Consider the following 14,388-nt stretch of genomic DNA (forward strand, 5'->3'; position numbering starts at 1 on the left):
ACTTCATAGTGGAACTACCACCTTCCAAAGGATTCAACACCATCTTGGTGTCAGTGGACCATCTGACCAAGATGGCACATTTCACTCCTATCCGAAAACTACCTTCATCCAAACAAACAGCGGAATTACTTGTGAAACATGTCTTTAAGTTACATGGTATTCCAAAAACACTGCTGTCTGACCTTGGTTCACAATTCATCTCAAAGTTTTGGCTAGCTCTATGTCAGATACTACGAATAGAGCGTAAACTTACTTCTCCCTACCACCCTCAGACCAACGGACAGGCAGAGAGAGTTAACCAGTGCATTAAACAGTATCTGCGTTGCTATACTTCGTATCTACAGGACGATTGGGCAGATCTCCTCCCGCTGGCGGAATTCGCCTATAACAACGCGACTCATAGCACTACTAAACAAAGTCCATTTTACCTAAATTACGGGTTTCATCCCACATTCCTTCCACCACGTATCTTGCCATCAAGTAATCCAGTGGCATCTGATTATCTTGCCCAGATAAAGGATTCTCTGGGATTACTCAACAATACCATATCACATGCTCATAGCCAACAAAAGAGGTACTACGACCTCCGTAGGAAACCCTCTCCCCAATATGCCATTGGGGATCTTGTTTGGCTTTCTACAAAAAATCTGAGATTAAAAATCCCTAGTAAAAAACTTGGACCTCTATTTCTGGGACCTTTCCCAATAGAGAAGCTTATTGGAAAAGCTGCAGTACAACTCACATTACCAACAGACCTCAAGATACATCCCATCTTCCATGTGTCGCTACTGAAGCCCCATGTTCCTAACCAAGGAATAAGGCCTACTATCTCACCTCCACCTCCTGTACAAGTGGAAGGTGGAGAAGAATTTGAGATAAAAGAGATTTTGGATTCCCGTTTCCATAGAAGAAGACTCCAGTATCTTGTACGATGGAAGAACTATGGGCCCCAAGATGACACCTGGCTGGATACCTCCGATATACATGCCCCTAGACTGATTCGCAATTTCCACTCAAAATATCCAGAAAAACCAGTTCTAGAGGCCTTCCGGAGCCGGCCTTAAGGGGGGGGTACTGTAATGTTCTGGTACCTCTGGTACCCTTGTTCCATATTTCTCTCTTACTAAATTGCGTCCCATCTTGTTATCCAAGAGACGCATACACCTTTAAGACCGGATGACATCATTGCTGAGAGCCCCTATGAGCGGCTATTTCAATCGCCGGCTTTCTCTCACTCATTGCTCGTTCAACCGCCATGGTTGGAGCGTCCCGATCTCTGAAGTCAGCATACCAGATCTACACGTTCCTGTATCTCGCTACCTGAACCTGTTTTCGGATCCTGTGTCTCGCCACCCGATCACCCCTGGCATGCTGTTTTCACCTTCACCCTTTCACACCACATGTTCACCGCACCTTCTCCTGTGAAGTCGGAGCTGCTGACATTTCCCTTTGTCCCAGGTGCTGAATCACGGTCCAATCGGTTTCTCAATGAAAGATCATTAAGTTAAACACACAAACGTGCAAGCAATTACATTAACCATCTAGAGCTTGTATATAATACCGATTTCCGTTATTCATCACTACGGTTATGAGTAAGCGGCCATGTGAGCCGTGAAACGCGTCAACCTGGACATCTGTTCCCCATCGCACTGTCTGTACATTTATCCATTTGAAGAATAAACCATTTTTGCTTTGATTTGCTTCTACCTACCTGAGTGCGGTTCTTCTACCTTTACATTGCAAAACTTCCGGATGACGGGTCTTACCAGCACCGGGTTAAGTCGACACACCTGAGCGGCTTTGCTTTTCCCCATTCCCACTGGATACCTCCGATATACATGCCCCTAGACTGATTCGCAATTTCCACTCGAAATATCCAGAAAAACCAGTTCTAGAGGCCTTCCGGAGCCGGCCTTAAGGGGGGGGGGTACTGTAATGTTCTGGTACCTCTGGTACCCTTGTTCCATATTTCTCTCTTACTAAATTGCGTCCCATCTTGTTATCCAAGAGACGCATACACATTTAAGACCGGATGACATCATTGCTGAGCGCCCCTATGAGCGGCTATTTCAATCGCCGGCTTTCTCTCACTCATTGCTCGTTCAACCGCCATGGTTGGAGCATCCCGCTCTCTGAAGTCAGCATACCAGATCTACACGTTCCTGTATCTCGCTACCTGAACCTGTTTTCGGATCCTGTGTCTCGCCACCCGATCACCCCTGGCATGCTGTTTTCACCTTCACCCTTTCACACCACATGTTCACCGCACCTTCTCCTGTGAAGTCGGAGCTGCTGACATTTCCCTTTGCTGAACTGAAGCCGGAACCTCGCTGCTGATCCGTATCTCGCTACGGGATCACCTCTCTCTAATGGACACCTTTACTACTAACCTATCTAAGTGATAAGTACCCCACAGGGGATTCCTTACTAACCAATCTCCTACTGTCATCTACTGAAATTACCAGGACTATCTGTATCTATCTATTCCCTATCATCTGCATAGACTGTTAGCTCTTGGGACTACCTTCAACTATCCTTGCACTAGGTTACTCTGTCTAAGTATACTCCATCTGTGTCCTCTTACCATCTGCACTATACTTGACATCAGAACCTATCTGCTTTACCATCACCTGCAACTCTCCTAATACTACTCCTAGTGCTCACCATACAATAGCCTGTCTCTCATCTATACATTCTCATATATTCTATCCCTCCATTAAACATCTGATTGAGTATATGTATATTGCATAACAGGCTGTGCACTGTGATGAAGTCCTGAGAGTTGGATATGTTTGTTCAACAGAATCTCTACAAGGCTACTGAGTGTAATAATTCTGCAGCTGTAAATCCATCCACTAACAAAAACGCATGAACGTTACACATTTTCCATTAGCCGCTAGTCACTGTCCTGGGAGCATGCAGGACACACGCTCTTGGCACAGCTGTTTTTGCAATATTGCACTCAAATGCAGCCGCTCTGTGCCAAGGCCCACCCGCCAAGAAGCCGCATATTTGAGTGCCATCAGCGCCAACAGGTTAATCTGGGCCATTTTTACATTTTCCTGGAGAGGTAAAAGCGTCACAAATGCATTTCAAATGCATGTAAATGTTCATGTGACAATGCACACTAAACACAGGAATTGTGGTGTAAGCAAGCCCTAAAAAAGTACAGCATGCTGCATTTTTGCACATAAAAATATCAAAACATATATAAATGCACATAAACACACCATAACAGTATGGAAATGCAACGCAGTAAAAAAGACAAATACAAAACATAAATAATGTCTACCAAAAAAAGACTGTGGAAACACACTGTAAAGCCTGGTTCACACCTATTCAGGTTGCAGTTGATGCATATTTCAGGTGCATTTTGCGTTTTTCAATACACAATTTTTGATCCATTGAAGACTATGGAACCAAAAATACAACCTGCTGGTCCCTGGCCCTTTGCATTAAAATGCACAGATGTGAACGTGAACCATAGGAAACCATGTCAAGTGGACTGTAGTGTGTTTCTGCAAAACTGAAAAAGTATTAAAAAAGGCATAGGTGTGAACCAGGTCTAAATGAGACCAAAATGTACCATGAAAGTATTGCGAATGCATGTAAACATGCATTTATAACAGCACAGTAAATATGGGATTTTGGTGTAAACAGGCCACAAAGAAACATTGAGGGCCCATTCACAGCAGAAACTGTGTGGTTTTTGCATGTGCAATGGTGTGCATTTGACGTACATTTTCCGTAAGCTTGCATTACTATTGAGATCACTTCTGTCTTCTTTCTTCTTTGGGCTTTTATGTGCACTGCACTGCATTTCATTATTATGTATTTATTTGCACGTGTGTGCATTTTTGTGAAGAGCTGAAAAATGAAGCTTGCTGTACTTTTTTCACGGCACTGTACTGCACTGCAATACTTTGAACTATGCCCATAGGATAACCAGAATTTTGGACTGTCTATATAGTTGGAGCGCAGTCAAAAATGCATCCCACTTCATCTGATGTGAATGGGCCCTAAAAGGAACTTCTGCACAGCTCTAATGATTCCAGGAGTGTTATCAGTTCACTTACTGACCTTATTTGTTGCCTAGAAGGCTATTCCTAAAAGATCCAGTGTTAGCACTGAAACAAGGGATCATTTGCACAATTTAAAGTGTGCTGATCTATAAAAAGAACAATTACCCTCTAAATGCCTCATCATTTTATACTCTGTTTTAAACTTCAGTTACATAGTGAAACGCGTCTCCTTACAGATTCATCCTGATACAGTTTCTTTCAGCAAAAGAACTTGAAAAAAAAATGACAGCGACCTTAACTTCCAAAATCTTCAGATTATAAAGTGAAGCTAAAATAACAGGGAAAAGGCTTTCTGCTAGTAACAGATAAGACTTATTAAAAAAAGAAAAAAAAGTGTTATATTCTATCTACTAAACAGGTTCTGGAGCTGAATGTAGGCCTGCAAATCAATTCCGCAAGCCACGCCATTCATCAGCTACCCTGACTGTGCCTTGGCATTCTCCCATATCACTGTGCATTCATTAGAGGCTACACATTGCTGTACATATGATATATTGTGGAAAAACTAACTGCAGCACAATAGAGGTATTCAGGGATCATTTGCTGCTGTTTGTACATACATGAGGACCTTCTACAGGGAAGACTTGTGACTTAGAGCAGTGCAGCATGGAAATATGTGACAAATATCTGATTGAGTATACATTGTGTATGGCCTTTGTTCTGCAGTAGTAAGGGGAAACACTAAATGAAACATAAAATCCAGGAATACATACAGTACTTTAGCTGTAATATGCAGTAGAAATCAGTTAATGACGCAACCCAACTTGGGATGTGCAATGGACTTTTGTTGATATTTTATTAATTTTAAAATTGTTCAGCTACTACAACAATAAATTGTCCTAAAAACACTACCAGTGATAAAGGTGGGTTGATATATAGGGTACCACATCTATATATATATATATACATATATATATATATATATATATATATATATATATAAAGAAAAGACAAAAAGAAGACTTTTTAAGTACGCAAATTAAACATTTTATAAAGTTAAAAAAATCATTGATTTTATTAATAGCATATAAAAACATATTAAAAAGCCTTTTTACAATACATGTGTGGTATAATTAAATTTTTTTCAAAGAGTTATCTGTTTGCCAAACAGAAAGAGGAATGGAGATCTTTCTCTACGCATTTTTCGGATGTAAACGCTTCTTCAGGAGAATACCCGAGGCTGAGTAAATGTACAAAAATATATCAATATGACAATTATACCCATTAAAGTAATGAATGCGCATTAGTATATAATTTCATACATACATTTATGGTTGAGGGATCTGTCAGAGCATGACCACTAAAAAATATATCCTCAGGAACACATACCGAAGCGGTCTAAGCACCTGAACTGTACCACAGACTTTAGTGGTCCTTTAAAAACATATATTAAGTGTAGCAAAAAATCTCAATTCCTCTGCCTTTTTAGGAAATGTATAACTCTTTGAGAAAAATTTAATTTTATTACACTGATGAAAATGCCACATGTGTGAATAATGATAGTGAATGGTGCTGGATGACGAAAACAGTAATTTGAGGCTCTACATGATGCTGTATCAGGAACCATTTGTCACAAGGCTATTTATAATAGCATAATGTGCTTAAAAAATAAGATTTTTTTAACCTTTCATCTGGGTACCCAAGATGTTTGTCTTTTTCCCATGAAATATTCTTAACAGTATACCCCAAAATAAAAATGTAATATATTTAGTTTTAACCAGTTCCTAGATGTGGTGACTGAATAGGGAAGGTTTGTAAAAAATGCTGATTACCAAACTCAACACAAATTAGTGTTGAATGCATGTTTGTTTATTTCTCTTTAGAGAAGAAAGAACAATCATTTACATTGTGCTTTTATTTTCCCACAAAACACATACTGTAAAACTGAAATGTGAATAACAATGTATACAATGCATTGTATTTAATGCAAAGTATGTTTGCTTTACTGTTCATTTTTATCCAAATAGGAGTTCCTTTTTAACCTTCTTCTAAAGCTTCAATAGCATGGACAATATAGGGTTGATTTACTAAAAGCAACCAGACTGTGCACTTTGCAAAGTGCAGTTGCACTCCGCAAGTGCAATTGCTCCAAAGCCTAATAAATGAGGTGAAGCTTCACTTTGCAAACAATACCCAATCACATGCAAGGAAAATAAAAAAAACGGCATTTTAACTTGCACATGATTGGATGATGGAAGTCAGCAGAGCTCCCGATCATTTACTAAGCTCTGGAGCAATTGCTTTTACAGAGTGCAACTGCACTTTGAAAAGTGCACAGTCAATTTGCCTTTAGTAAATCAACCCCTGTGAATGATGCTCTTTCAGAGCAATGAATTTTTTCACATTTTTGTCTCAAACATAAACTGTATTCTTACCTGGAGGTGCCATCACATTCCTTCCTGAATGACTTAGGAGCCCATGGGCCAGTGTTTAACATGCAAATGGTGATTTGCTCATCAAAGTCAGCAATCAGAAAGTCTGGCATACTTTTCTTACCTCTCTGATCAACATCACAGAGGTTATTGATTGCCAGAGATCTAAACACTGAATTGGAAACTTCCATTTCTGAACCCTATTGTGAAAAAAAATTATACTCTGATAGCTGCGTGTAATTACACATATAATGATAATATTAAGTATATGAATTCATTTCTAATTTATACAGTACTTTTACCCCATGCCAACTAATCTGTCTGGCAAAAGAAGCAGTTCAGTTCAGAGTTCTGGGACAAACCATGGGTGCTTTTTTATTTACATGGTTTCAAGTGGAACTAGAATTATTATTATCAAATATTACCCTAAATACTTCCTGCCTCTGACTGTTAATATTATACAGGATTTATAAAGCTCCAACAGTTTGGGTAGTGCTTTTAAGAAAAAGGGAGTTGGTACAGTTACAATACAATTTCTATACTTAAGGATTGTTTAAAGCTCAGTTTTTAGTATATTAAAATCCTTTTTAGAAATAGCTTAACAAATTTACTTATAAGTCATGACAACTACATTCCTCTTCTTCGCACGCACACCCGGTACTACATTTCCTATAAGATATTTTAGGTCTTGCACAGCTCAGTGTGTGAGAATGCATGAGTTTGGGGAAAATGCTTCGGCATAACAAGATACCTAAATGTTCTATAAATGATGCAACTTATCACACTTACTACTCCTTACCACAGGTGTCAGTCAGATTCTGTGATCATTACTAGGTGACCATCAGCTTTGTTACTTACCTAAATCAGTTTCAGTAGTGTTTATGTAGTGTTTGGTGTGATACAGCCAGAAGTATATATGTGTTATCAATTCTGGGATTTTTCAGACTTGATTTTAGTAATAAACACTATCCATTTTTTCTAAAAAAAAAATGCCATTGGAACAATGTTTGCACATGACTAGTTTTACTGTCTTTTAATACAATGGGGAGATAGGTACTATGGGGAATTTGGACAATGCACATATGTTTAGCTGATGCCATTGTTTTAGAGGATTTTTTAAACATTGGACCCAAAGCTATGACAATAAGGAGTATTGCCCCAATTATCTTGTGGGTCAAAGCCGGGCACTTCATTTTGCTCTTCTGTGACCCAGAATCAGCCAACAGCAGGTAAAGCTCAATGTCTGCTGATATTACAGAGTGGCTTCAGGCTCAAGAAGGATACAGACCATATTGTCGGGATCCACCTGGATACCTGATCATCAGCTCATTTATCCTTTTAGCTTGCCACTGAAAGTCAGAGCAAGCTGCTCCTTCCCCCTCCTCAGCCTGGTGCTCCAGTAAACGATGAGTGACAGAGTGACAATGACAGACTTTCTTCTCCAGGAAGACTTAGAACTGAGTGATCAATGGTTATGTGATTACTTAGTTCTTGGGCTTAGAGCCGGGGGACAGCTGCATTCTTAAGGTGAGTATGTATGTTTCATTTTTTCAAGTCCGTAACAATAGATTGACCTTTTGACATATTTGACCCATGGTATGTATGATACTACAGTGCCATCTAGAGTTTGAATTTAGAAAATGCTTCTCTCATAGAAACTTATGTAGAAAGAAAGAGGTAGAAAGAGATACTCCCATGTGGGAATGGCTACGCAGACTTTCTAAATAAAAGACCAGCAGCATACGCTGAAAGGGGGACTCTAAAAGACCATAAACGTTTTCTGCCAGAAAAGACTCCACAAGACCAAGAAAGACCCTGCAAGAGGGAATATAATCAGGAGACACCCTTTGTCCTTACTGCATACATGTAATTAGCAATGTTCATTTGCTAGGTAAGGTTAATTAGTGTTTGTATGCATGTTTATGACACTCTGTATGTCCTGTATTGTTTTCCTACAGCTTGGTTACACCACCTCATGCTCACTCAGCATTTAGCCTTGGTACTTGAGTCTCCAGCTTTTAGGTGTGGGTGAAAAAAAAAAAAGGGGGGGCATGCAACATTTTCTGAGCGCAGCGCAGTGCACTGAAGCACAGACCTGTTAGCAAGATGCATTGGGGTGTGTGACAAAAGAAATTACACTTTATTGCATTATCCCAACTTGTGTAACATGAGTTACCACCACACAATGGCATAAATGACTCAGTCAATTGTTTTCAGGGGACCAGAACTCCTCTATTTGGGGACTCTAAAACAAAGTTCATGGTTTTTTAGGGGACCAGAATTCCTCTATTTGGGGGCTCTAAAACAAAGCCTATCGTTTTCAGGGGACCAGAATTCCTCTATTTGGGGGCTCTAAAACAAAGTCCATCGTTTTCAGGGGACCAGAATTCCTCTATTTGGGGGCTCTAAAACAAAGTCCATTGTTTTCAGGGGACCAGATTTCCTCTGTTTGGGAGCTCTAAAACAAAGTCCATGGTTTTAAGGGGACCAGAATTCCTCTATTTGGTGTCTCTAAAACAAAGTTCATGGTTTTCAGGGGACCAGAATTCCTCTATTTGGGGTCTCTAAAACAAAGTTCATGGTTTTCAGGGGAACAGAATTCCTCTATTTGGGCACTCTAAAACAAAGTCCATGGTTTTCAGGGGAACATAATTCCTCTATTTGGGGGCTTTTAAACAAAGTCCATGGTTTTCAGGGGAACAGAATTCCTCTATTTCGGGACTCTAAAACAAAGTCCATGGTTTTCAGGGGACCAGAACTCCTCTATTTGGGGGCTCTAAAACAAAGTCCACGGTTTTCAGGGGACCAGAACTCCTCTATTTGGAGACTCTAAAACAAAGTCCACTGTTTTCAGGGGACCAGAATTCCTCTATTTGAGGGCTCTAAATCAAACTCTGTCATTTTCAGGGGACCAGAACTCCTCTATTTGGGGACTCTAAAACAAAGTCCATGATTTTAAGGGGACCAGAATTCTTCTATTTGGGGGCTCTAAAACAAAGTCCATCATTTTCAAGGGACCAGAATTCCTCTATTTGGGGGCTCTAAAACAAAGTCCACGGTTTTCAAGGGACCAGAACTCCTCTATTTGGGGACTCTAAAACAAAGTCCATGGTTTTCAGGGGACCAGAATTCTTCTATTTGGGGGCTCTAAAACAAAGTCCATGAATTTCAGGGGACCAGAATTCCTCTATATGATAGTGACTTACAATATTCTTGCTGCTCTTTGAACTATCCTATTGAATGGTAAATGGATCACGATAAGATAAAATACTTTATAACTTTTTTACTCTCCTGGATAATGTTAGGACTAATCGGTGAGCTAGAACAGTAGTGCCAATCTCAGCAATTTATGAGCACAGGCATCCAGGACAGAGAAACTCATTGATTCGCAGCTTCAGTAGGAATTTTAATGCAATCTGAATATAGCTCAGTACTGCAGAGGAAGGCTGCAGGGTTCTACCACAAAGCTCCTTGTAAATCTTTTCCACCACAGAAGGGTCGCACTGCCGCCTGTCAGCAATGCTCTGCTCTGAAGTCCTCTGCTCACCCTTAAAGGGTGTTGCCCGTGCCGGGGGTGCAGGGGGGTCCTCGCCCACTGGCAGAGCACTAATGGGGAGGCACATCTTGCTGCGGGCGCCGGCTGGAGGGACCGGCAGCTCAGTGAGCAGAAACCCAAGACAGTGGCAGGATGACGTCAGCACAGCGCAGACTGGCAATAGGCTGCTGCCTCCCCAGCTGCCCGTCCGCTCATTCAGTGCCTTCTGCAGCCAGGAGCAAGCCAGCGGCGGGGAATCCAGCAGCAGCAACAGCCGCAGCAGCCAACCTACCTACAGGTAAGTGCCTGCAATGGGAAAAATCATCGCAGTGAGCGCCCCCCTCCGCCCACAGCACACACCCCCCTTTTGAAGCTTATCACACACCTTCCATACAGGTATGCATGGTGCCAAGCACGCCATGGTTAATGCGAGAGCTATAGGTGCAGATCAGGTAAGAAAGGAGAAGGGTGACACTTATATATGCCTGCATCAGAAGTCACTGCAGTCCGTGCAGGATTTCCTATTGTCCCAAGTTTGCACTGATGTGTCACCGTAGTGAATGGAGGGCTGGGGGACCTAGAATAAAGGTAAAGCCACTTACTTGACATCCAAATCAAGGCTTCCGAAAGCACATTGGTGCATATAATGTCCCATAATGAAAGGTTTAATTCGGCTGATTACAATAGTGTGTTAAGGATTAAGATGCAGCAATGTATCAGTTGGTTACAATTGTCGGTGTTGAGGATATACCAATGTATAATTTAGTTACAATTGCCGGTGTTAAAGATACAGTGTATCAATTCGTTACAATTGCCGGTGTTAAAGATACAATGTATCGTTTAATTACAATTGCCGGTGTTAAAGATACAATAATGTATCATTTGATTACAATTGCCGGTGTTAAATACACAATAATGTATCAGTTGGATCCTAGATCCAGCCCACATGCACACATATATTGCAGCTGGATTCTCAGTAGTAATCCTTATCTTTGTTTTGCAGGTTGATGTCTATGAGGACTTCCTTTTTCAGCCCTAGCAGTGTCACCACATTTGTACCGATAAGAGGGAGGCGCGGTGTGCCTTCTTCCCCAAGCCTTCCCAATGAGTGCCAGGATTTCCAAGCAGCTGAGGCTCTCCATGCCCCCTTGCTTGCTGAACAGGACCTCTTCCTCCAACACCACCAGCTGTGTGACCGAAGTGGAGCCTTTGTTCCAGTCCTTCTCCTCCACTCTTGTCCTGATCGTCCTGGCCACTGTGATCTTCTGCCTGGTGGTCCTGTCCCTCAGCACCTTCCACCTGCACAAGAGCAAGATGAAGAAACGTAAAATAGAGAAAGCCCAGGAGGAATACGAGAGGGATCACTGCAGCCCCAAGGCAGAAAGGGGCAACAGACAGCCAAGTAAGGCTCAAGACCCTGGTGGCCACGACTCCCCTGAAATCCAGAGAAGAGACCAGAGCCCCTTCAATCCGTATGCCAGGATGACCGAGCAGCCTCAAAGAGAAGCTTCAATTTTGGACAATGCTAAGGAGGACTTGCTGCAATCCGTGGTCTTGTCATGATCTTGACGGCACTAAGAGGCACTGTGTTGTACATATTTGCTGACACCGTCCCGGAAAACTAAAAAAAAAATAATAATAATAATAATATCGATACAAAGCGCATGATTCCAAATCCATATTGCGTTACCATACAAGATGACAAAAAATGGGGTTAGTCTTTTTTTTTTTTTTTTTTCTGGAGACGAAAGGCACACAATGAGAACAAAATACCATCTTGCTTAAGGAATCCCATCCTGCTGTATATAAGAGTCACCAGGATACCGGTATCTCTCTGTATGAGCTATATGATATTCTATGTCATTCTATCAATCCACACACAAACTGGACACAAAAGAAGACAGCAAATGCTTGGGGAGTCCTAGTCTTTTAAATGCATTGTGGAGGCATTAAAAATGGAGAGAACAAAATAACTCAGAACACAATAACCTATAGAAAGCAAATAATGTCTAATTTATTTCTTATTTTCTAATATAACTTTTGCCTTGTGGAGCTTAAATCAAGTATTGGTAGGTAATCCCAGCGCTGCACCTTGCTACTACTCCAGCTATCCAGTCCCTTGCTGTTAGTGGGGAACTGTCCACTGTGTGTGGTGCTGAAGCCCAGCCGCACAGCCTAGTAATCCTTGTGGTTAGTGGGGAGCTGTCCACTGTTTGTGGTGCTGAAGCTCAGCCGCACAGCCTAGTAATCCTTGTGGTTAGTGGAGAGCTGTCCACTGTGTGTGGTGCTGAAGCCCAGCCGCACAGCCTAGTAATCCTTGTGGTTAGTGGGGAGCTGTCCACTGTTTGTGGTGCTGAAGCCCAGCCGCACAGCCTAGTAATCCTTGTGGTTAGTGGGGAGCTGTCCACTGTGTGTGGTGCTGAAGCCCAGCCGCACAGCCTAGTATTCCTTGTGGTTCGTAGGGAGCTGTCCACGGTTGTGGTGCTGAACCCCAGCCGCACAGCCTAGTAATCCTTGTGGTTCGTAGGGAGCTGTCCACGGTTGTGGTGCTGAAGCCCAGCCACACAGCCTAGTATTCCTTGTGGTTAGTGGGGTTCTGTCCACTGTGTGTGGTGCTGAAGCCCAGCCTAGTACTCCTTGTGGTTAGTGGGGTTCTGTCCACTGTGTGTGGTGCTGAAGCCCAGCCTAGTACTCCTTGTGGCTAGTGGGGAGCTGTCCACTGTGTGTGGTGCTGAAGCCCAGCAGCACAGTCTAGTATCGCTTCAGCTAGTAAGTTCTCTCTCTTTCTTCTCGTTTGCCTTCATTGAACAAATGTCCTGTTTGCTTACCTCCTGTCTATGACCTGTACTTGTTGTACACGGAGATATTACAGTTTTTTTTTTGTACAAAGAAAAATATTAGGTGATGTGCAAGTGCAGTCCTGAAGTGCAGTTATGCAGTGACTAATCCCAAATATCGATATTGATTTTCTTTGTTATGTTGAAAAACATGTGCCCTTATTTACCTCCTATTGATACTGAGGCGAACATAGCTCTGTACTATGCACTCTTTATTGTATGCTTTTGTTTTACTGCTGCTGAGGGGGGTGGGCGAACCAAGCAAACTCAATTCAGTGGCATGGATTAGCTTCTATTGTTACAGGAATAAATTTTATATATTAAGCTTATGCTGGCATCTTGATGTTTCATGATTTTATAATGACATGATAAAAAAAGGGGAAGGTTCATTGGCTACCTCTTTGTCCTTGATGTTGGGTACATTGCAGGATGGTTGTACACGGTATACAGTGGGAGAATTTACTTAGACTGGAATTGCCAGAATCTGGAGCAGCTGTGCATGACAACAGATCAGCTTCTAGCTTCATCTTGTTCAGTTAAGCTTTAAAAATGAAAGCTGATAGCTGATTGGTGCGATGCACAGCTGTTCCAGTCTTAGTTATTCCCTTTGTATGTCTGCCAGGAGTGCTTGGCAAAGGATTATTTGAGTGTGTGCACAGTTTGTGTTTAGGATGCAAATATGTAACCCTAGGGTCTGACTTTGCAATACAGTACAGTATTTTATTTCAGTTCGTATGTTACAGATTACAGCACATTAATGGGAAGTGTTTGTTTCTTCCTTATGTGATAGAGTAGGGAGATATGAAATGATAATGTGCAAATAGTTTAGACTTGTGAAAACCAAGAAACAATCATTTCTGATTTGTTGCTGAGTGTTTCTGCACTTTGCTTAATATGGTTCACCCTATGTAATGCATTTGTCACATGGACATCTGGCATCTGGTAGTGGTGTACAATTGAGATAATGACCCACCTATTTAGACTTCAAATATCCTGTACTCACTTTCCTTGCCAGTTTTGTGTTTGACTCATTTCAGAGTGCCAGTCATTACAATTTATTAAAATATTGCCTATTCGGTGAGCTCAGTCAGGGTGCAAGAATAGGTAAATCTTCATTTCACTGGGGCTGGTAACAGCACAATATATCATAACATCTCTGATAAGCGAATTCGGTCAAAACCTTAAATGGATGGCATTTAATTTGTTGAAACAGTGGTCTCCAAACTGTGGCCCAGGGGCTAGATGTGGCCCTTGGCCTGCTTTTCTGACCCTAGGGGCATGATTCCCCCAACTGACAGCATCAATGGGGCACTGTTCCTCCAACCGACTGTATTGATGGGGCATAATTTCTCCCACTCACAGCATTGATGGGGCACTATTCTTCCCATTGTTATCAACAACGGGTAAACTAAACCTTCCATTCAAACCAACGATAGGGCATTGTTTGTGCCCACTGATTCTGTGGCACGTTCTGCTCCCACTGAGCACAGTCCCGCCCTCCCAAAATTTGAAGGCCAGTAAACTGGCCATTTGCTTGGAAAGTTTGGAAATCCCTGCGCTAA

At 41.8% G+C, this 14,388-nt stretch overlaps 1 protein-coding gene across 2 annotated transcripts; it reads left to right on the top strand.

The window, feature by feature from the left end:
- Window positions 1-9,962: 9,962 nt before the first annotated feature.
- LOC309547367 (uncharacterized protein C11orf87 homolog) lies at window positions 9,963-13,155 on the top strand. 2 transcript variants are annotated; one of them, XM_082247211.1, is made up of 3 exons: window positions 9,963-10,287; window positions 10,993-12,628; window positions 12,679-13,155. In XM_082247211.1, the coding sequence occupies exon 2, from the start codon at window positions 11,094-11,096 to the stop codon at window positions 11,550-11,552; it is 459 nt and encodes a 152-aa protein (XP_082103337.1). In that variant the 5' UTR covers window positions 9,963-10,287; window positions 10,993-11,093; the 3' UTR covers window positions 11,553-12,628; window positions 12,679-13,155. The 2 variants fall into 2 exon arrangements, with proteins under 2 accessions (XP_082103337.1, XP_082103338.1); XM_082247212.1 differs by having other exon boundaries at window positions 10,993-12,443; window positions 12,756-13,155.
- The last annotated feature ends 1,233 nt before the right edge of the window (window positions 13,156-14,388 follow it).

Source organism: Pelophylax lessonae, assembly GCF_965119305.1.
Source record: "Pelophylax lessonae genome assembly, chromosome: 2".
Classification (NCBI taxonomy): Eukaryota; Metazoa; Chordata; class Amphibia; order Anura; family Ranidae; genus Pelophylax; species Pelophylax lessonae.

Excerpts from the sequence above, each read along its gene's own strand:
- LOC309547367 (XM_082247211.1), top strand. The coding sequence starts at position 11,094 with ATGAGTGCCAGGATTTCCAAGCAGCTGAGGCTCTCCATGCCCCCTTGC.